The sequence below is a fragment of the Nicotiana sylvestris genome, chromosome 10 (assembly GCF_000393655.2).
Source record: "Nicotiana sylvestris chromosome 10, ASM39365v2, whole genome shotgun sequence".
In the NCBI taxonomy this organism is placed as follows: domain Eukaryota; kingdom Viridiplantae; phylum Streptophyta; class Magnoliopsida; order Solanales; family Solanaceae; genus Nicotiana; species Nicotiana sylvestris.
In genome coordinates, this window is record NC_091066.1 from 153991676 (window position 1) to 154013915 (window position 22240).

Sequence of the window (22240 nt, forward strand, 5' to 3'; positions counted from 1 at the left end):
ATATTTTTTGACTGTTACGGCCCTTTTACTAGAAATAGTGACACCACTTATGAAAAATCTTCTGCCAATAAGTAATATCTATGTTTTTACATCTGAACAAAGACGAATGTCTTTTCAATTTTGTGCACTTCTATTTGTGCTATTTGCTGTTTTTTTCTGGCAACAAAAATTATACTTAAGATATTAAATAGACTATATTGGAACTTCTCAGATGGATACCAAAATTATATTAAAATAATTGTTCTAAATAAAAGAACGAATATTAAGAAAAGTAAAAAGAGAATGACGAGGCTATACTAAACTAATTGCAACTTACCAGTTTCTCATAGTAAATAATCGTTTAGATCTATGTTTTTAAGTGAGATAACCTTCATAGGTCAATTATTGGAGCATTTGTTTTGCTGCTCTCATCATATGTACCTCATATGATAGAAGCTTTGATCTCATCTGGGGCACTCAAATTGATTGGCATGTATGAGCCCTTCCTTAAGGGCAACTTTCTGTTGATCCTAGGCTTTTACTCTCTTTATTCCTCTCCTACATCGTGCTCTTCAAACAAACTATGGAGAAAACTTGATGTTTTCTAATCTCTCAGATCGTAGAAGGGAGAAAACAAATTCAAGCCACAAAGAAGATAAGATTTATTGTCGAATCTTTCAAAAGCAACTATTTATGTTAGTTACCGGACCAATATACTTTACTGAGTAGCAAATATAAATGTACAAGCCAAAAAATTACTTGAAGTAACAATCATCAGAAGCACTTTATAAATGTACACTTCTTTTCCATCAAAGAAATCCATCTTTACGGCTTGGACCTTACAGGGTAATACATGACAATAGACCCAAAGGTTCCATTTGATTTTCCTTGTCCTTCATGTTATACATATGTTACACAATTTTTGTTTTACTTTTCATTTTTAATGAATTTCCTACTGCTCCATTGGTGCTCTTGGTCTCCTGCAAACATAAAAATACATGGTTCATGGACAAGACTATTAAGAGCCCCCTTATATCTAACATTGCACACACCATAGAACTAATTCCTATAGAAGAGAACCAAAGAAGATTTAAACTTTACAACTCAAACAAACTACACGCCAATTTTTAACAAGACATGGACCTTCATAGAGTAAATATTGACATTTTTTAATTTTAAAAAGACTTCACGGAAGAAGAGGGAGAACGTAATTTATCTGAGCAAGGCATAAGAGAGTCAAGTAACACTTTTGACCTGGATATTACGTTTAGTGTAATCCTTCTACTAAACGTCCTTCAGTGAGGTATGCTTCCATCCTACCCCTTTTATGTTGATGCAAAACACCACTCACAAAATAGTGAAACACAACTTGTTCAACCAAATTAAACTAATTGAACTCTATTTACTTAAGACGTAATCACCCATTAGGAAAGTTAACTGCCAGAAAAGTAACATAAAAATAATTTTTGCAACAAGATAGTCCTAAATGTCAAATGATTAAACAACTATTACTGAATTCATCTTGCTAGAGCAGTGATTCACAAGTTCAATATGGTAGTACTGTTTACCATCAAACCTGGAAAAGCTTCCACTGGTGATAAATCTGTCTCCCACACCAAAAGGAGGGAGGCCAGAACAGAAACAAAAATATACGTAAAGAATGTTCATTTCCATGAGGTCAAAGTAGCGTTAAATCAATGTCACTGTAGAGCCATCCAACAATTCTAGAATAAGAGATCAATATTTTAGATCAATGTGCATCGGTTGGAGGAAATTTTTTAAATTGACCTGAAGAAGCTTATCCATATGGGACTCCACCGTAAATATGTTTATCTATTTAAGTACTCTATTGGAAATAAGCTTCCTGAAGAAGCTTATCACTTCGATACCCGGTTATGGATAAACATTACCCCCGGTAGAAGATTATCCATACCGGGTATAATAAGCTTATCCTTTCAGTACCCAGTTATGGATAAATATTATCCCCGGTAGAAGATTATCCATACCGGGTATAATAAGCTTATCCTTTCAGTACCCAGTTATGGATAAACATTACCCCCGGTAGAAGATTATCCATACCGGGTATAATAAGCTTATCCTTTCAGTACCCAGTTATGGATAAACATTACCCCCGGTAGAAGATTATCCATATCGGGTATAATAAGCTTATCCTTTCAGTACCCAGTTATGGATAAACATTACTCCCGGTAGAAGATTATCCATACTGGGTATAATAAGCTTATCCTTTCAGTACCCCGTTATGGATAAATATTACTCTCAGTAGAAGATTATCCATATCTGGTATAGTATCAGCTTACACAACAACTTCCTTTCTTCTATAAATAGAAGAGATTTCAGTTCATTATGTACATCAGTTTGAATTCGAATAATATAACAGTTTCTATGTATACTTGTCTTTACTTTACAGTCTTTATTTTATAACACGTTATCAGCACGAGACTCTGACATCTCGAGCAAATACTTTGAAAGTATTAGAGGTAAGAACTTTCTTTTCCTAAATAATGTCAAATCTTTCTAAACTTGAATTTGTAGCCCTGGATATATCGGGCAAAAGCTACATGTCTTGGGTGCTTGATGCTGAAATTCATCTTGATGCGATGGGTCTGGCAGACACCATCAAGGATAAAAATCAGGCATCAAACCAAGACCGTGCCAAAGCAATGATATTCCTACGCCATCACCTTGATGAGGGCCTGAAAATGGAATATCTCACTATTAAAGATCCAGTCATACTGTGGAATAATTTGAAAGATAGATATGACCACCTGAAGATGGTCGTTCTTCCACAGGCACGTTATGATTGGACTCATCTAAGGCTACAAGATTTTAAATCTATCAGTGAGTATAATTCTGCTATATTCAGAATTATTTCCCAATTGAAATTATGTGGTGATAATATTACTGATCATGATATGTTGGAGAAAACTTTCACCACTTTTCATGCCTCGAATATGCTCCTGCAGCAGCAATATCGAGAGATGGGATTTAAAAAGTATTCTGAACTTATCTCACATCTTCTTATAGCAGAGCAACATAATGGGCTATTAATGAAAAATCATGAAAGCCGACCTATTGGTTCTTGTCCATTCCCTGAAGTGAATGAGACGAACTTCCACCAAGCTAAACGTGGAAGAGGTCGTGGCCCCAGTCGTGGTCATGGCCGTGGTCGGGGAAGAAACCCCAATCATGGTAATAATAATGCACCAAAGAAGCCTCCTCACCACCAGCAGTGGAAAAGGAAGGAACAAAAGCATGAAGCGGTGCAAGCGCCAAATGCAGAAAATGCATGCTATAGATGTGGAGGAAAAGGGCACTGGTCACGTACTTGTCGTACGCCAAAGCACCTGGTTGAGCTTTATCAAGCATTAAACATAAATGAATAAATAAATACAACTTAACGACAATAATAACCAATGTTTAAAGCCCAACATAACCCGACCGGGGTGTCACAAGTTACGAGCATCTAAAGAAATCCTGAACACAACTACAGGGCCAATAATATACAAAATTAAATTCTGAAATTCTAAAGACAATGTCCGGTGCCGCGAACGCTGGCGGTAACCTTGCTCAGCTACAATAGTAATACCTTCAATGAGCTAATATCCCGCTACCGGGTGATCAATACCTGCAGCTGCACGCGAGGTGCAGGGAGTAAAGTGAGTACTCCGACCCAGTGAGTAATAAAAGTAACTACAGTCCGAAGATAAGAAAATCCAGTAAATACACAAAGTAAGCTAAAATCCAAATATACAGCAACATATGGAACTGAGCAGCTAAACAACAATATAAATACAAATACATGAATACAATGCAATGCATATGATGGTACATTCCAGTACCCACTGCGGCGTGCAGCCCGAGCCATCCATATTTATTTATCGTCGACGGCGCTCACTGGGGGTGTGTACAGACTCCGGAAGGGCTCCTACAGCCCAAGCGCAATATCTTGGTCAGTCATTGTTACCTGACCGGTCAGCCCATTGTTACCTGACCTATTTACATCCTACAGTACCATTGTTACCACTGTTTCAAGTATATCATACAGTGCCATTGTTACCATTATTTCAAGTATGTCATACAGTGTCATTGTTACCACTGTTTCAAGTATATCATACAGTGTCATTGTTACCACTGTTTCGAGTATATCATACAGTGTCATTGTTACCACTGTTTCAAGTCACTTTATAATCAGTCCAAAAAATAATATAATAAGCCCCTTGGGCATTTACAAAATAGAAGTTTCCAGCACGAAATACATTTAAAATGTCATTTGAGTTTTCAACACTTAGAATTACGGCTAAGTTTGCAAAACAGTAATTAAAACCTTGGACTGAAATTAAATGATATTAATCCCCGAAGGATTCTACAAGTCGGCACAAGGCCCCCAAACGTGGCATTAAGCCCAAATATCATCAATACATGTGCGTATCAGTGGCCAACATAATATAAGTATCAATACAATGTGCGAATCAGTCGCCAATATACTATAATTATCACTCGGGATGGACCAAGTCACAATCCCCAATCATATACGACCCCGCACCTGCCATGGGATGCGTGTCACGCCTCAATATAGCGTTACGATGTGAAAGTTCGGGGTTTCAAACCCTCAGAACAACAGTTGCATCAATTACTCACCCCGAACCGGCTACTTCTTTAGCTCGCGACGCCTTTGCCCCTCGAATTGGCCTCCACGTGCGTCGAATCTGCCCAAAATCGCAACGAATATGTCTCATTATGCTAAAGGGACAATACCCAATCGAAAGCAATCGAAAAATATCGAAATTCACGAAATTTGCAAGAACCGAGCCCCGGGCCCACTTCTCAAAATCCAGAAATTTTTACATCAAAATGTTCCTTATATCACCACGAGCCTATACATACCAAATTCACAAGAATCGGAGTCCATTTGACCCCTCAAATCCCAAATTTAGAATTTCAATTTTAAGCTCTATTTTCTTACAATTTGGCTATATTTTCATGAATTTCAAGGATGATTGCACAATATAATCATGTATTTAGTTCATAGGACTTACCTCCAATCACTTCCCATCAAAACCCCTTCAATTCCCGTCCAAAAACTCTCAAGGTTGCTCAAAAATGATGGAAAAATGGGTTGGGTTTGCGGATGAAATGTTAATATTTCGGAAGTACTGTTCACGGGTCACTATTTTACGACACTGTTCACCCGTCACTGTTCACGGGTCACTATTCACGACACTGGTCACTGTTCACCCGCGCGGTTACTGTTCACTGTTGCAGAAAATACAACAGCTTTTTATGAAATTTGCAGCACAACCATTTTTTACTAAAATGGCTCTAACTCCATCATACAAACTCGTAATTAGACGATTCTTGTTCCTACGAGTCACAAATAATAATACGAATACAACCCTTCAATCGAAACTCAATTCGGAGCTCGTTTGACCAGTTCAATACTCATTTCGCTCGTTAAACAATTAACTCACATTTCACGTCAAAAACCCAATCGCGACTTGATGAAATTAAACCAAAATTTCCAGATCAGTCCTATCATTCATGATTTAAATTTTTGAAGTCTCGAAATCAAATTTGGATCTATAGAACTACAAATGAACCTTTAGATCATTACATTTATGCTCAAAACGGCAAATCTACCAAAAATGACCCGTTGGGCATCCGAAACACACCCGAGGCCAGTGGGACCTCAACCAATCATGCCTACATAATTCATAACATCATTAAAACCTGCCCCAATCATCAAAACACCTCAAACAATATCAAATTATCCAAAACTCATCGAATTCAAGCCTAAGTTTCCAAAAACTTCCGAAAATACACTTTTGATCAAAAACCCGACCAAACGATGTCCGAATAACCTGAAATTTTTCACACACATGACAAATAACATAAAAAAACTACAGCAACTCTCGGAATTCCATTCCGACTCCCGGATCAAAATCTCACCTATCAACCGGAATTCGCCAAAATACTAACTTTGCCAATTTAAGCTTAATTCTATCCCGGTCATCACAAAAATATTCCGGACACACTCCTAGGTCCCAAATCACCTAACGAAGCTATCCGAACCATAAAATTTGCATTTCGAGCCCTCTAACACATAAGTCAATATCCGGTTGACTTTTCCAACTTAAGCTTCCTTAAAAGAGACTAAGTGTCTCAAACCTTACCAAAACTAGTCCGAATGACTTCAAATTTTGCACACAAGTCACATTCGATATTACGGACTTGCACCAACTTTCAGAATCACATTCCGACCCCGATATCAAAATTTTCACTTCCGGTCGAATTTTCTCAAAAACCTTCAAATTCCTATATTTAGCCAAATGACTTCAAAATGACCTCCGGACATCCGAATTCACTTTCGATCGTGCTCTCAACTCCAGAATCACCATACAGAGCTATTCCCAGACTCGAAATCCCAAACGGACATCTATAACTCTGAAATGCCTTCCAACCCAAGTTTATGAAATTCTTCTAAAATACTAACTTCCACAATACACGCCGAAATGCTCACGGGTTATCCAAAACCAAATCCGGACATACGCCCAAGTCCGAAATCATCATTCGAACATGCTGGAACTTTCAGATCCCAATTCCGAGGTCGTTTACTCAAAATTCCAATCTTAGCCATTTTCTTCAACTTAAGGTTGCCGCAACGAAAAGTTTCTTTCCAATTTGACTCAGAATTTCTTGAAATTCAATTCTGACCATACGTACAAGTCAATATACCTAAAATGAAGTTGTTCATGACTTCCAACTGCTAAACGACGCGCTAGAGCTTAAAATGCAGAAAATGCATGCTATAGATGTGGAGGAAAAGGGCACTGGTCACGTACTTGTCGTACGCCAAAGCACCTGGTTGAGCTTTATCAAGCCTCCCTGAAGAAGACAGAGAAAAATGCTGAAGCAAATTTTATTTCTGAAGATAATTTAGACTTCATGCATTTGGATGTAGCTGATTACTTTGCACTCCCAGAAGGAGAAACAAGTCATGTAATCGGTAGTGAATCTGTAGAAATGTAAATATTTTAATTTTTGTTGTTTGTAATAGATAGTATGGTTATGTAATTGTTGTACATAAATAAAAGTTATGCTTTGATAATGATGTTTACTATAATATATTTTATTTATGTTATTTTGAAGAATATGGATAACCCTCAAATTATGTTTGGATCAAAGACAAATCATGAAGATATTTGTGTTATTGATAGTGGAACAACTCATGCCATATTCAACGATCAGAAATACTTTTCTTATTTGCATAAGGAAAAAGCAAATGTTTCAACAATTTCTGGTAATATAAGTTTGATTGAAGGCTCCGGAAGAGCCATAATATTTCTGTCTAAGGGAACAAAACTTATTATAGACAATGCATTGTTCTCCTCCAAGTCCCGAAGAAACTTGTTGAGTTTTATAGATATCCGCCGAAATGGGTATCATGTTGAGACAATAGATGAAATGAACAGGGAATATCTTTGTATTACAAAGAATATTTCTGGCCAGAAATGCATTGTAGAAAAGTTACCAACTTTATCTTCTGGCTTATACTATTCAAAAATTAGTACAATTGAAGCACACTCTATCGTAAACCAGAAGTTTACGGATTCAAATACTTTTGTGCTTTGGCATGGCCGTTTGGGCCATCCCGGATCAATAATGATGAGACGAATTACTGAAAATTCGAGTGGGCATCCATTAAAGAACTTGAAGATTCTTACAAATGACGAATTTTCTTGTGATGCTTGTTATCAAGGAAAAATGATCACTAGACCATCACCAATGAAGGTTGGTATTGAATCCCCTGCCTTTTTAGAGCGTATACATGGGGATATATGTGGACCTATTCACCCACCAAGTGGGTTGTTTAGATATTTTATGGTCCTAATAGATGCATCTTCAAGATGGTCTCATGTGTGCCTACTATCATCTCGCAACCTGGCGTTTGCAAAGCTATTAGCCCAAATAATTCGATTAAGGGCACAATTCCCAGATTATCCTATAAAGGCTATTCGCCTTGATAATGCTGGAGAATTCTCATCTCAAGCTTTTGATGATTATTGTCTATCCGTTGGGATAAAAGTTGAACATCCTGTAGCTTATGTTCATACTCAAAATGGCCTTGCAGAGTCATTTATTAAACGCCTGCAATTGATAGCAAGACCACTACTTATGAAAACAAAATTGTCCACTACTGCTTGGGGCCATTCTATCTTGCATGCAGCATCACTTATCCGTCTCAGACCGACACATTATAATAAATATTCTCCGTCACAATTAGTTTTTGGTCATGAACCAAATATTGCCCATCTACGAATTTTCGGATGTGCTGTATATGTGCCAGTAGCACCACCACAACGTAGTAAGATGGGACCACAAAGAAGGATAGGAATATATGTTGGGTTTGAATCACCCTCTATTATTCGCTATCTTGAACCATTGACAGGAGATTTATTTACTGCTCGATTTGCAGATTGTCGGTTTGATGAAACAAATTTTCCACAATTAGGGGGAGAGAAAAAGGAAATCAAAAGAGAAATTGTGTGGAAAATTTCATCATTATCTCACTTTGATCCCCGTACCCCTATATGTAATCAGGAGGTCCAGAAGATCATCCATTTACAGAATATAGCAAATCAAATGCCAGACGCATTTACTGATTTGAAAAGGATAACTAAGTCACATATCCCAGCAGAGAATGTGCCTATCCGAATTGATGTCCCAGTAGGACCATCTACTAGCATGAGAGCTAGTGAACCTAAAGCACGCCTGAAGCGTGGTAGGCCTTTGGGTTCTAAGGATCGAAATCCTCGAAAAAGAAAATCGACAAATGATCAAAACGATACTATGAAGGGATCTCCTGAAGAGACCCAAAATCTGATTAGTTCTGAGATTCCTGAAGAAATCAATGAACCCGAAGCTCATGTGAGTGAGGAACTTTTAATAAGTTCGATCGGTGATGGGATTAATTTAAATCGATCTGAAATAGTGGTGGATAATATTTTTGCATATAATGTTGCACTTAATATTATGCAAGATAGTGAGGATCTTGAACCTCGATCTGTCGAAGAATGTCGACAAAGATCTGATTGGCCAAAATGGCAAGAGGCAATTCAATCGGAATTGAAGTCACTTGCTAAAAGAGAGGTCTTTGGACCAGTAGTCCAAACACCTGCTGGTATAAAACCAGTTGGTCATAAATGGGTTTTTGTGCGAAAAAGGAATGATAAAAATGAAGTTGAAAGATACAAAGCTCGCCTTGTTGCACAAGGATTCTCACAACGACCTGGAGTCGATTTTGATGAAACATATTCACCTGTTATGGATGCCATAACATTTCGATATCTCATCAGTTTAGCACTACATGAAAAGCTTGAAATACATCTAATGGATGTAGTTACAGCTTATCTGTACGGTTCACTTGATAATGAAATTTATATGAAAATCCCTGAAGGATTTAAAATGCCTGAAGCAAAATCTCAGGAAATGTATTCAATCATATTACAAAGATCTTTGTACGGTTTAAAGCAATCTGGGCGCATGTGGTATAATCGCCTTAGTGAATATTTGCTAAAAGAAGGTTACATAAATGATGTTATTTGTCCATGTATTTTTATAAAGAAAATGGCATCAGAATTTGTTATACTTGCTGTTTATGTTGATGACATAAATCTTGTTGGAACTCCAGAAGAGCTCCAAAAGGCAATTGAATATCTTAAGAAAGAATTTGAGATGAAAGATCTTGGAAAGACAAAACTTTGTCTTGGTCTGCAAATTGAACATTTAGCAGACGGGATCTTTATCCATCAATCTGCCTATACAGAAAGGGTCTTAAAACGCTTTTACATGGACAAAGCGCACCCATTGAGTACACCAATGGTTGTTCGATCACTTGAAGTGAATAAGGATTTGTTCCGACCTCCAGAAGAGGACGAGGAACTCCTTGGTCCCGAAGCACCCTATCTCAGTGCAATTGATGCACTAATGTATCTTGCTAATGCTACAAGGCCTGACATAGCATTTTCTGTTAATTTACTAGCAAGATATAGTTCTTCTCCTACACGGAGACATTGGAACGGGATTAAGCATATATTGCGATATTTAAAGGGAACTCTTGATATGGGTTTGTTTTATGCTAACAAAGATAGTGCAGACCTTGTTGGTTATGCAGATGCAGGTTATTTATCTGATCCCCATAAAGCTCGATCTCAAACCGGCTACGTATTTACATATGGAGGTACTATCATATCATGGCGCTCCACAAAGCAATCTATTGTTGCTACTTCTTCAAATCACGCTGAGATAATAGCTATTCATGAAGCAAGTAGGGAATGCGTATGGTTGAGATCAATAATTCATTTTATTCGAGAAAAATGTGGTTTGGAATGTGAGAAAAGACCCACAATTTTATACGAAGACAATGCTGCATGCATAGCCCAATTGAAGGGAGGATTTATAAAAGGAGATAGAACGAAGCACATTTCACCAAAATTATTCTACACACACGATCTTCAGAAAAGTGGTGACATTGATGTGCAACAAATCCGTTCAAGTGATAATCCAGCAGATTTATTCACTAAATCTTTGCCAACTTCAACTTTTGAGAAGATGGTATACAAGATTGGAATGCGGAGACTCAAATATTTGAAACAAGGTTTTCATCAGGGGGAGTAAAATACGCGATGCACTCTTTTTCCCTTACTAAGGTTTTTTCCCATGGGGTTTTCCTTATAAGGTTTTTAATGAGGCACCTAGCAATGCGTCTTACTAAATATGTGTACTCTTTTTCCTTCACTGGGATTTTTTCCCACGTGGTTTTTCCTAGTAAGGTTTTAATGAGGCACATTATCTTTTAATGAACATCCAAGGGGGAGTGTTATAAATATATTATATTATGGATGTTCATTTAGTACTCCGTTGTAAATAAGCTTCCTGAAGAAGCTTATCCATATGGGACTCCACCGTAAATATGTTTATCTATTTAGTACTATATTGGAAATAAGCTTCCTGAAGAAGCTTATCACTTCGGTACCCGGTTATGGATAAATATTACCCCCGGTAGAAGATTATCCATACCGGATATAATAAGTTTATCCTTTCAGTACCCAGTTATGTATAAATATTACCCCCAGTAGAAGATTATCCATACCAGGTATAATAAGCTTATCCTTTCAGTACCCAGTTATGGATAAACATTACCCCCGGTAGAAGATTATCCATACCGGGTATAATAAGCTTATCCTTTCAGTACCCAGTTATGGATAAACATTACCCCCGGTAGAAGATTATCCATATCGGGTATAATAAGCTTATCCTTTCAGTACTCCGTTATGGATAAACATTGCTCTCAGTAGAAGATTATCCATATCTGGTATAGTAGCAGCTTACACAACAGCTTCCTTTCTTCTATAAATAGAAGAGATTTCAGTTCATTATGTACATCAGTTTGAATTCGAATAATATAACAGTTTCTCTCTATACTTGTCTTTACTTTACAGTCTTTATTTTATAACAATATGGTAGTTTTTTCTCAGACATACTTTTGTAGCAGTTATATTTTGGATGATAGAGCTTCTTGGATATAAAAATGTCATTGGGTTCTTTCCTAACTCCTTACTTAGCTAATAATAAAGAGGTTTTCATCAACATAAATAACTAAAGGTTAGATACAGAAATTCAGGTTGGAAAATTCAAACACTTTTTTGCTTCCTACAAAAGCAAAGCCGACACTCCAGCATGTCCCTAAACATCAAGCTCTGCACTGGAAAAATGAAAGACAGATGCTCGGAAAATTATCTTTGTTTCAATATTCAGATCTGTAGTTGTTAGTTAAAGTTATCATCCAAGAGTGGACTGATTTTTGAAGTTCAATGAAAAGAATAAAATGAATCATTATAAGGATCGCAGTTACAAAGAAGAATGTTACTACCTCTCTGATTGCTTCATTAAATCACCATGTCGTAAAAAGTAGTGCTACAAACCTCAAAAACTCCACGAAGTTGGCGGGTCAAATAGATGCACAAGAAGCAATGCAGGTGTTTGCCAAACACAGGCCCATAACTAAGTCGCAAGCCATAAAAATGGTAGGAGCATATATTACGGGGAACGCCAAATCTACTCTTTCTTTTCTTAAGCAAACTGATGAATAACTAAAATGGTCAATCTAATGGTGGATATAAAGTACTTCAAATTCCCCTAATTAAAAAATAAAAAAGAAACTAAGCTTGTAGCTCAGTTGGCACCCGTAGTCGCCAGTTTCCAATTATGAGTAGCTGGACACGACAAATAGACGAAACACACAACAACAAACAACTAAATAAAAGTATGAGGAATTTTAAGAATCCTTGTGTTCATTACCATTTACAAATTAAATAGCATAGTTGAAATGCAAACTACCAAATGTAAATAATGTAAACTTGGATTTTGTCAATCATTTTCAAGACAAAAACCAGAGGAACTGAATGTAGACCTTTTTCATAGTTAACTCCTCACTAATCTTTACCTGAAGTTCTGTCGTCTCAATGTCAGAACCTAAGAACATATTTTTGATAAGTCGGAACCCAGCAACATATTCACAATAAGACAACAAAAAAAAACTCCTTCATTTTGTTATTATATTTAACACCTCTTTATAAAGGAAAAAATATTAGTGGGAAAGCAGCAGTATCCATAAGCTCATAAATCAACCACCGACTCTGCAAACTTTCATCCTATAAGTTCTAAGCACATTCTCACCTTAAAACAAAGTTCTAAGCACATGTTTAACTGTTCAACATTGGATCAATAACCAAAGCCAACTTTAAAGAATCAATACATACGGAGAATCGTACTATATCATTCACTCCTAATACTACACCACAGAGTATAATACCTACAAAGGAGTACGTAGGATGTTCTATAAGTAATGTCAACATTCGAAGAAATGAACAAATGAACAAAATTGCTATATACATTTTAAGTTTGCTGTTCTTCGAGGACATCTGATTAAAAAAATTAATATTCCAATTTAAGTTTTCTTGAATAATCTTGTTTAAGGTTGTATCAAGTATCAACTATCAACAAATTAATTGTCTAAGTTATGCAAATAAAAAAAGAAAAAGAAGTTTATTATGGAAATGAATCGTAAGTTGATTGCTTTGTATTATCCTCACTTGATAAGGAGTTATGGTTCAAGTCTCTCTCTCACAACCTGTATGTTTCAGCAGACGGGTAAAAGACTGAGGTGTGCACTAGGTTATTTTTTCAGTTGTTGTTCAAAGGCTATTTTTGAGAGCTAGTCTCTAGAGTCAAATAGAGCTAGTTTGTAAACAACCTAAATTTGGCAGAAATTAAAAATTTTACTTTAACCAATTTTTTTTTTTAATTTTAAAAAAAGCGCAATTCATGACCAAGGTTTGAACTCTAGACTAAACTCTGAATAGTAGGCGCTTAACCATCAAGATATAGAGCTATTTGTGTTGCAGTGTCATTTATAATGTTTGTATAGATATTCTGTTATTGCATATTATGTATACATACATACACATACATACACTGTTTGACACAATGTGACCCCAAATGTCTACTAATAATTAGAATCCAGTAACTATTTAACGTTAGATAAAAGTCTCTTATCAACAACTGGAACCAACCCCAAAGAATCATAACATACTGACATAATACCATAGAGTAATATCCATTGATATATTAGAAACACAAATCACATTAAAAACACACATTAACTGACATTTTTTAAATCAAGTAGATTAAATATTATTCGAAAAAATTGTATTTTTGCAGTTTTCCTAGTAGAAAACACGAGTGCCCCAATGCAAAAACACAATATATGTAAGACACATGTACCCTTTTTTCAGGGAAATTGACCATCTCCATCAACAGAATTTTGACTAAGTGATTCCAGTTGCCTAAAAAAGCCTCTAGACTCAGACAGCAGATAACATACACACAAGAACCTATAAAGAACACAAATACAAAATTAAAAATTACTACAAAATAGCAAAGACTTTTCTTAGAATAAAATCGAGGATTCAGCCTACCAATTTCAACAACAAAATACGAAGAACCTGAATTATAGACTACAAAATTTTAGTTAGCTCATAAGTAGTTTAGCAATTGGCTAAGGTAACACCTATTAAATCAGGCAAACCAACCTATTAAAGTAACTCAATTGCAGCCATTAGCTAAAAGTTATAACCTGGACAACAACATCAAACACATAAAATAACAATTAGGATCACCAAGAAAGAAACTCAAAAATAACAACCTGACCAAAGAGCTACCTACTGAGATTCCTCATTCATGAGTCAATGTTGCAAACAGAAAGAAAGCCTCCAACGATGTTGTTTCTTGGTAGAGATTTTGAGGGTGACAACATGCAGAGCATCTTGTCTATATGTTCTTGTTCTCACCGATATTTACCTATTAGCCATGAGAGACAAGTAAGAACGCAAAGTAATCAAAGTAGTGTCAGCCACCGCCCTAGACAAAATAAATTTACAGAAATGGGCTATAATAACGTGGGTAATAAAGCAAATTAAGGGCGTAAATATACTTCTCAAAACGGCCCTTCTTTTAAGACGACGCCATAACCACATAAACTCAACCGCACAATCTTAGAACGCAAAAAAAAAAAGAGTTTTCGAAATTAGTGTGAAAGAACACATTGGGCATAAGAAATACTCGATAGAAATTATTTTCTGCAGAAAATGTAGCGTCATTGTCTCAAATTTAATAGTACAAGCAAGAAACAATATCATTGTTGTATGCTGCTGGGTTATTCCAGTGGTTTATAATATGGTTCGATTAACAGATCAAAAACATGTAATTCTCCAATTTTCACCTAAAAACTTTCAAGGTTTAAAAAAATAGCATTTCTTACGGAGTTTTGCAAAATTCTTTGTCATATCTAGCATTGAAAACAATTGTGGTAGATAGAAGTTACTGGTTCCGGGAACCCATACCCGACATTTGCCCCAACACTTCCTATAAACTGTTGTAGTACCTTGCCCTACTTCTCACTTTACAACAATGTTTCTTGAGGTTGTTTTTGTTAATTGTTTCATTATTGATAAATATATTATTGTCTACCTTATAATTCAAGGGGTTGTTTCACCCACGAAAGTTGGATACTTGGATCGCTCAAATATTTGAGTTCTTACATTGATCAAACATAAGATGAGAGAAGTAATAAGAAAGATTACAATATCAATCTTTTATACTCTACATATCAGTCAAATGCCGCAACTTTAGCTATACATATGAACAGATTTACATGATGCCTTATAAATGCGTAAAATGTAAGAATTTCTCTTAAAGGGTGATATTTATGGTTGTAGGAGGGTGGTCTCCAACGTACTTGCTAACTTCAAAAATCCTGAACTCCATTTAAAAGTTGTGCATTTGTGTGCAGGATGTAACGGAATAAGTTCTATACTTCTCAAAGAACAATCCCAGAAATTTTGCTAACATGTCTCACAAAATAAAGAATTTTTCCAAAATTCATTATCTTGATGTTATATTCATTCTCACATACAGAGGTTCCTTCTCACAGTTAGAGAACTCATGAACCATCAATTTGCTTTAAGTTCTATCCTGCTCTTCAACTAAAGCTAGTTGTAGTTTCCTAGGTTTTCACGATTATAGATTATGTTGCAAGCAGACAGAGGAAGAAAAAAATTGGTACAACTTCAAATAGAGCCGTAAATATAAATTAGTTCAAATTAGTTCACAAACAACTCTTGGGTATCATTAAAAGCTGCCGAGGCCACTGCAATCCATTAACGCAGACACAAATCTAAAGGAGGAGATAAAAGACAAGCGCGGAGTACTCACTTGTCAGCCAGCAAGCAGAAAGATAGCAGAAAAGCAAAGCCGGAAAGACAAACCCAAGCGGAACAGAGCATCTTCCAAATATTATTGGGCGGTCATAGGATATCCGTCAAAACGCAGGAGTTGCAGACCTAGAAAAATAGCTCACAGCTTCCAAACCAAAGAGACCAAGAGGCGCGTATCGATGAGAGAGAAAGAGAGCGCAAAGGATGACCGTAAATAATATATATATATATATATATATATATATATATATATATATATATATAACTGTATATAATCAATCTATAATCTATGTATACTGATTAGATAAAATAAAAAATGAACCTGGCCGACTATTTTTGTAACAATCCCGACATTTTTTTTTGAAAAACTTATGGAAAAATGTTTTTCAACTAAATACTACTCCTATTAGAAAGAAGCTTTTTTATTTTTTGCAAAGCTTAAAAGCACCTCTAAAATAGTTTTTCAGTGTGCTCAAAAATCTGAAAGAAAAAAGTTGCAGAAATAATTTTCGAAAAAAAATATCTGTTTCTTGAAACAAACGCAATCTGTGAAAATGGCGTGTAGTAGCCACTAAATAAGGGTGTATTTAATTTTTATCCACTATTTAAAATGTTTATCAAAAATAGCCACTACTAAGGGGGAAAAGACACAATTACCCTTTCTCTATTTCTTGTATAATCCCAAAATCGACGAAAACGCTTATTTCATTCGTTCAGAGTTCTGCGTTTCTTCATCTTCCTCGTATGCAAACTGGAATCTCAGTTAAAATTCTGCTCCTTCATCTTCTCCGTCATCTTCATCTTCATCTTCTCCGTCATCTTCTGTCCTTCATCTTCTCCGTCATCTTCTCCGCCATCTTCGTTTTTCTTTATTTGTAAGTTGGTTCAATGCCGTGTGAAGTATGTGTGAAATTTCAAAAATTAGCATTATATGTTGATTCAGTGTAGTATAACTGTGTTCATTAAATGTAAGGAAGAAACGACATTAAATTTTGTAGTTGGAATTCAAAGTTAAGGACTGATTGTCCTTAACTTTTGCACATGAAACTTGAAGTTAAGGACAAAATGTCCTTAACTTTGGATGTTGAAAGTATATGTTAAGGACTGTATTTCCTTAACCTATGCACTTAAAATTTAAAGTTAAGGACTGATTGTCCTTAACTTTTGCACATGAAACTTGAAGTTAAGGACTAAGTGTCCTTAACTTTAGATGTTGAAAGTATAAGTTAAGGACTGTATTTCCTTAACCTTTGCATTTACAATTTAAAGTTAAGGACTTATTGTCCTTAACTTTTGCACATGAAACTTGAAGTTAAGGACTAAGTGTCCTTAACTTTGGAAGTTGAAAGTATAAGTTAAGGACTGTATTTCTTTAACGTTTGCACTTAAAATTTAAAGTTAAGGATTGTATTTGCTTAACTTTTAAACTTGAAATTTTAAGTTAAGTCCTAATCTTTGTTTGTTTTTCCTTCTTTTCTAGTGTTATAATGGAAGGCGATCATTTGTTTGATTTTGACGATTGGCGTAATTTTCTGGTATATTGGAAAGGAGATTTTCAATATAAGGAAACAATTAAAAGTTTTCTGTCGAATAGCCAATGGAAGAAATTAAGGGAAAGCATTTTTGGCAACTTCTTCAGATTACAAAGTGTGAAGTTCTCGGGTAAACTTATGCACTGTGTATTGCTTTCTGAAATTGTTAGTAATGAACCTGATTCGATGACCTTCAAGGTATTTGACCGCGATATTAAGTTTACTCGTGATGCATTCCATATTATTACTGGTTTGAAGTCTTATTCGTCGCTTGACATGAAAGGTTTAAATGAGAAAGAGAATAGGCTTTTAAGAGTCTATTTCCCTGGAAAGGACAAAATTGAGTTGGCTGATTTGTATAGTTTTATTTCTAGTCGCCCACATGGTACAACTTCATCATTTGCTGGCAGTGATGATGATGCTTTGAAGTTGGCAACACTCTATTTTGTTGAGTCGGTTTTGATGGGCAAGAGGAAAAATAGGAATGTATCGGAGCAAATAATGAAAATTGTTGACGATGATGCACTTTGTGCTTCCTTCAACTGGGGTTGTCTTGCTTATGAGACGCTATTAAAATCATTGAAGAGTTGCTTGAAATCAAATGAGAATGATGTTCAGAAGGAGAAAGAGAAAGAAAAAGATATTGATAGCTACACTTTAGTTGGCTTTCCTTTTGCGTTTTGTGTCTGGATTATGGAAGTACTTCCTATTTTCCAAGAGAAACAATTTGTGAACTTCAAAGAAGTTGGTTATCCTCGAATGTTATGTTATTCTGAAATGAAGTCTCCACAATTTGATGCTCTTTGTAGAAAATATTTCCATAATAAAAAAGTAAGTTAATGTAATTACTATCTCTTTTTTTGTTTATTTGTTTTAGTTATGTATACTTATGTTTAGTTTTTCTTATATAATAGGTGTTTAAGTTGATTGAGGTGTCACCCTTTATTCCCGTGGAAGAAGAAGATACACAGCCTCTTTGTGTGGAGGAGCCAGTTTCACAAGATCAAGGCTCAAGGTCTTCTTCCACACAATTTGACGAAGGCGTACTTAAGGAAATTGTTAGAGTATGTGTTTCTGCCTTTGAATAGTATTAGTTTTTTATTTGATTATTTCTTGCTTACGAACACCTTTTTTTTATATTATGTTTTTTGATTCAGAGATTATCAGAGAGTTTTAAGAAGGATTTGCAAGCAGAAGTTACCAGAGTTAACCAGAAAATTGTTGTATCAAAAAAAAAGATTGAGAACGAAATCAAGGTAATTTCAGTTAGTCCAACTTTAGGATTTTGTGTCCTTAAATTTTGAACTTGGAATTGAAAGATAAGGACTTCTTGTCCTTAACTTTTGAACTTTGAAATGAAACTTAAGGACATCATGTCCTTAAGTTTTGAACTTGGAATTCAAAGTTAAGGACTTCTTGTCCTTAACTTTTGAACTTGGAGTTCAAACTTACGGATTGCATTTCCTTAAGTTTTGAACTTTAAGTTCAAACTTAAGGACTGCCTGTCCTTAAGTTTTAAACATGTCCTTCTCTTTGTAACTTAGTTGCTTTCTCAGGATTTAAAGAAAACTCTAGGATCAAAGCTTGATACTTTGATGAACATGTTTGGGAAAGCTGATCAGATGAACACAGATAGAGAATCTAGTGTTCCAATTAGAAAATATGGAGTTGATGATCATTGTCGTGCTACTGAGCGTACTGGCATATTCAACCAAGATGCAGGTGGTGTTGAACGTGATTATATGGATGTGCATGCAGAGGGTCAGTATGAAAGAGAATTTAGAGATGCACATCTAGATGATGAAACTGAAAATGTTACTGATATTGGGAAAGGTTAGTTATAGATTTTGATTTTTATTTTCGTTGAAATGTATATTCAATAGATTAATACATATAAACTATGCATGTGCATGCAGAAGTTTGTGGAGTGCCGGAGAAAATTTGTAGAGTTTGTGGATTGTAATCACAGGAGGATTTAACAAGTACATTGGGGACAAGTGTCAGCGAGATTGTATGCAAATGCTTAAAAGGAACGTATGATCTCTCTACACCGCTGTCATACAAAGAAAAATTTGGAGTTCAAACTTGTGCCAGTCAAGGTTAAAATTTTCATTATATATTGTATCTTTATTTCATTATATATTGTATCTTTTGAAGCAGCAAGCAAAGAAGCTGGAGTGCAGTATCAAGAGAAAACTGGACTACAATCTCCAGACATAGGCAGAAGTGAGATTGGTTCCAAATCTATAGATGCAATATGTGATGATGATGATGTAGCTGGAATGATCTTGGATATTGCAAATGGTTAGGCAGTGCTTTTTTAATTTTATATATGTTTGTTTTAATTAAAGATTATTAACATGTTAGCTGTTGTAAATATTTTTGCAGAATCTTGTCAACAAGCATCTAAAGATCATGGTGAACAACTGCAAGATAAAGAAAATGTGGAATTGCAAGAAAAAGAAAATGTTGCACGCAATATTTTAGCTGAGTTGTCTCTTGAAAAAACACAAGAAGGTACTGTGGAGAAGACAGGTACTGATTGTGCCCTAATTATTATATGTACAATTGAAATTTTGTCTCTTCATTTGACCTGTTGCAGAAAACTAATATGAATATGTATATATATATATATATATATATATATATATATATATATATATATATATATAATGTCGCTAGCAGAGGAAAACAAAAAGGACAGCAATGATGACAATCTTAACCAATATACAACGAAAAGAAAGAGAGACAGTATTGGTTATGATGGTCCGTCATTTTCTCTTCTTACTCCTACTCCTCGAAGTATACAAATGGACATTGATGCGACTTTGACTATGGAGGGTGAAGGAAATGTTGAAGAAGAACTTGGTCGAGGTAAAAGGAACAAGAAGTTAAGCTGGCAGTTGAAATCTCCTTTTGATAAGGAAGGAAAAGCAGTAAGTTCCAAGGCAGACAATCAAAATACTCTGAAGAGTTCAGGTTGGATAAAATCAACCTATACTCGTAGGTGTATTTTTCATTATGCCAAAGAAGATGAAAAATTAGTGAAGAAATTCATTGTGTGGTTGGGCAAGGAGAAAAGGAGAGGTCGCAAAAAAGAGTAAGTCTCTTAATGTGTTTCACTACATCCTTAACTTCTGTGATTGTAAGACTAATTTTAGGACTAACTGTCCTTAACTTATAGATTCAAGTTTAAAACTTAAGGACTTCTTGTCCTTAAGTTTGAATTCAAAATTCATAAGCTAAGGACATGCAGTCCTTAAGTTTGAGTATCAAATTCAAAAGCTAAGGACACTTGGTCCTTAAGTTATAGATTAAAGTTTTCAAAATTCTAACTTGACATTTTCAAAATTTTCAGGGGACAAATTGATTTATATGCTGATGATAATAGTTTGAGGAAAAAACTATACAAATTGTATCATCAAAAAATTAGTAGCAAAATGTTTTTCCTTGAGCTTTCAGATAGCAAATTTGTTCTTGATGATAAGGTTAGATAATTCACAAGGCATTTATTTTTTCTATTATTAATTTATCATTTTTTCATTATTTTATGACTGATTTGTTATTGATTTGTTTTATTTTTTGCCTTTTTATGAAGCATATTGACATTGCTCTCTATTATCTGAGAAAGAAGGAATGCTACCACCCTCGCGATCATCCTTTTTGATGCACAACTACTGATGTTCTTTTTGATAATTATATGGCACTTGTGTATAAAGATTTCAGTGAAGATGCTAGTGATGAGTTTTGGTGTGCTAGTGATAATCAGTTATTTCTGACACCATATGTGTGGGGGGACAGCCGTAGATGTGGAATTGCATGGACTGAGGTTGACAAAATCTTTTTTCCATGTCTGCTTCCTTCAGAAGATGATGAAGTTGTGACACACTTTTTGTTGGGAGTATTGGACTTGAATCGAAAAAAGATTGATGTATATGATTTCATATACAGTGAGCCATATGAAGCAAGAATGAACTATATACAAATGTATGCACGCATGATCCCCCATTTGCTAAAGTTCTCACAGTTTGACAAAAATCACAAGTCTTTTGGGAATGTCTTCAACAAATTTGATATACAGTGGCAAAGATCACCACACCAAACTGGATCGTACGTGCTATTATTTGTTATATTATTTATATGTACTTAAGATTTATTGTTTAATTCACTGCATATCTTATATTTCTCTTAGGACTGATTGTGGTGCATTCTTGATCAAATTTGTCGAGTTGCTGATGATTGGAAAGGACGTGCAGCAATTCCAACCCGAAGACATAAAAGACTTTCGAAAAGAACTTGCTGCAAATCTTTGGGGACATGGTGAATGGAAAAGAAATTCTGGTTATGATACTCCACCAGAAAATGTTGGTGATGATTATGAGAGTGAAAATGAAACATTCTGTCCAAAGGAGTTGTAAAGAAATTGTGGTGTTATTTTTGTATAAAATTGCTGTAAAGGTGACATCTGAATTATGCCAGTTTAGGATAGTTCTGAAATATTCTGTAAATTTGTGAAAAGGCACTTATATTTTGTTTTGTTGGCATAGCGTAATTTTTTGTAACAGCTATGCAAAATTACAATTTCAAAAGTTATGTCAAGGCATTTTGTTATTTATTTCGTTGTTTCTCTCAACTGTTGATTTGTCCATTGAGTTTGTTAGTATTTGTTCATGACTAAGTGTAAGTGAACTTCAAATTCAAAGTTAATGACCAAATGTCCTTAACTTTTGAACTTGAAATTCAAAGTTAAGGACCGACAGTCCTTAAGTTTTGAACATGGGACTATAACTTAAGGACCTTATGTCCTTAACTTTTTAACTTGTATTTCAAACTTAAGGACTCATGTAGTTAATGACAAACAGTCCTCAAGTTTTT

General features: G+C 35.2%; 2 protein-coding genes and 1 long non-coding RNA gene across 6 annotated transcripts; 2 read left to right on the plus strand and 1 right to left on the minus strand.

Moving 5' to 3' along the window:
• Positions 1 to 663: 663 nt before the first annotated feature.
• On the minus strand, positions 664 to 16032 carry LOC104227091 (uncharacterized). 2 transcript variants are annotated; one of them, XR_011403256.1, is made up of 3 exons: positions 15832 to 16032; positions 14151 to 14418; positions 664 to 959 (listed from the first exon to the last, which is right to left on the minus strand). It is a non-coding gene; the product is annotated as an uncharacterized lncRNA (long non-coding RNA). The 2 variants fall into 2 exon arrangements; XR_011403257.1 differs by having other exon boundaries at positions 668 to 959; positions 14264 to 14418.
• Positions 16033 to 17496: 1464 nt separating this feature from the next.
• Positions 17497 to 19837, plus strand: LOC138880411 (uncharacterized). Of its 3 annotated transcripts, XM_070160519.1 has the most exons (7): positions 17497 to 18196; positions 18280 to 18429; positions 18523 to 18621; positions 18922 to 19198; positions 19282 to 19464; positions 19526 to 19669; positions 19754 to 19837. In XM_070160519.1, exons 1-5 carry the CDS (start codon positions 17504 to 17506, stop codon positions 19326 to 19328), a joined length of 1266 nt encoding a protein of 421 aa, XP_070016620.1. In that variant the 5' UTR covers positions 17497 to 17503; the 3' UTR covers positions 19329 to 19464; positions 19526 to 19669; positions 19754 to 19837. The 3 variants fall into 3 exon arrangements, with proteins under 3 accessions (XP_070016620.1, XP_070016619.1, XP_070016621.1); XM_070160518.1 differs by having other exon boundaries at positions 19282 to 19669; XM_070160520.1 differs by having other exon boundaries at positions 19285 to 19669.
• A 1205-nt stretch (positions 19838 to 21042) lies between these two features.
• LOC138880412 (uncharacterized) lies at positions 21043 to 21983 on the plus strand. Its single transcript, XM_070160521.1, has 2 exons — positions 21043 to 21475; positions 21558 to 21983. Exons 1-2 carry the CDS (start codon positions 21066 to 21068, stop codon positions 21781 to 21783), a joined length of 636 nt encoding a protein of 211 aa, XP_070016622.1. The 5' UTR covers positions 21043 to 21065; the 3' UTR covers positions 21784 to 21983.
• The last annotated feature ends 257 nt before the right edge of the window (positions 21984 to 22240 follow it).

Excerpts from the sequence above, each read along its gene's own strand:
- LOC138880411 (XM_070160518.1), top strand. The coding sequence starts at position 17,504 with ATGCACTGTGTATTGCTTTCTGAAATTGTTAGTAATGAACCTGATTCG. Across the intron at positions 18,197-18,279 it reads AATATTTCCATAATAAAAAA|GTGTTTAAGTTGATTGAGGT; the intron begins GTAAGTTAATGT and ends CTTATATAATAG. Across the intron at positions 18,622-18,921 it reads AGATTGAGAACGAAATCAAG|GATTTAAAGAAAACTCTAGG; the intron begins GTAATTTCAGTT and ends TTGCTTTCTCAG.
- LOC138880412 (XM_070160521.1), top strand. The coding sequence starts at position 21,066 with ATGGCACTTGTGTATAAAGATTTCAGTGAAGATGCTAGTGATGAGTTT. Across the intron at positions 21,476-21,557 it reads TCACCACACCAAACTGGATC|GACTGATTGTGGTGCATTCT; the intron begins GTACGTGCTATT and ends TATTTCTCTTAG.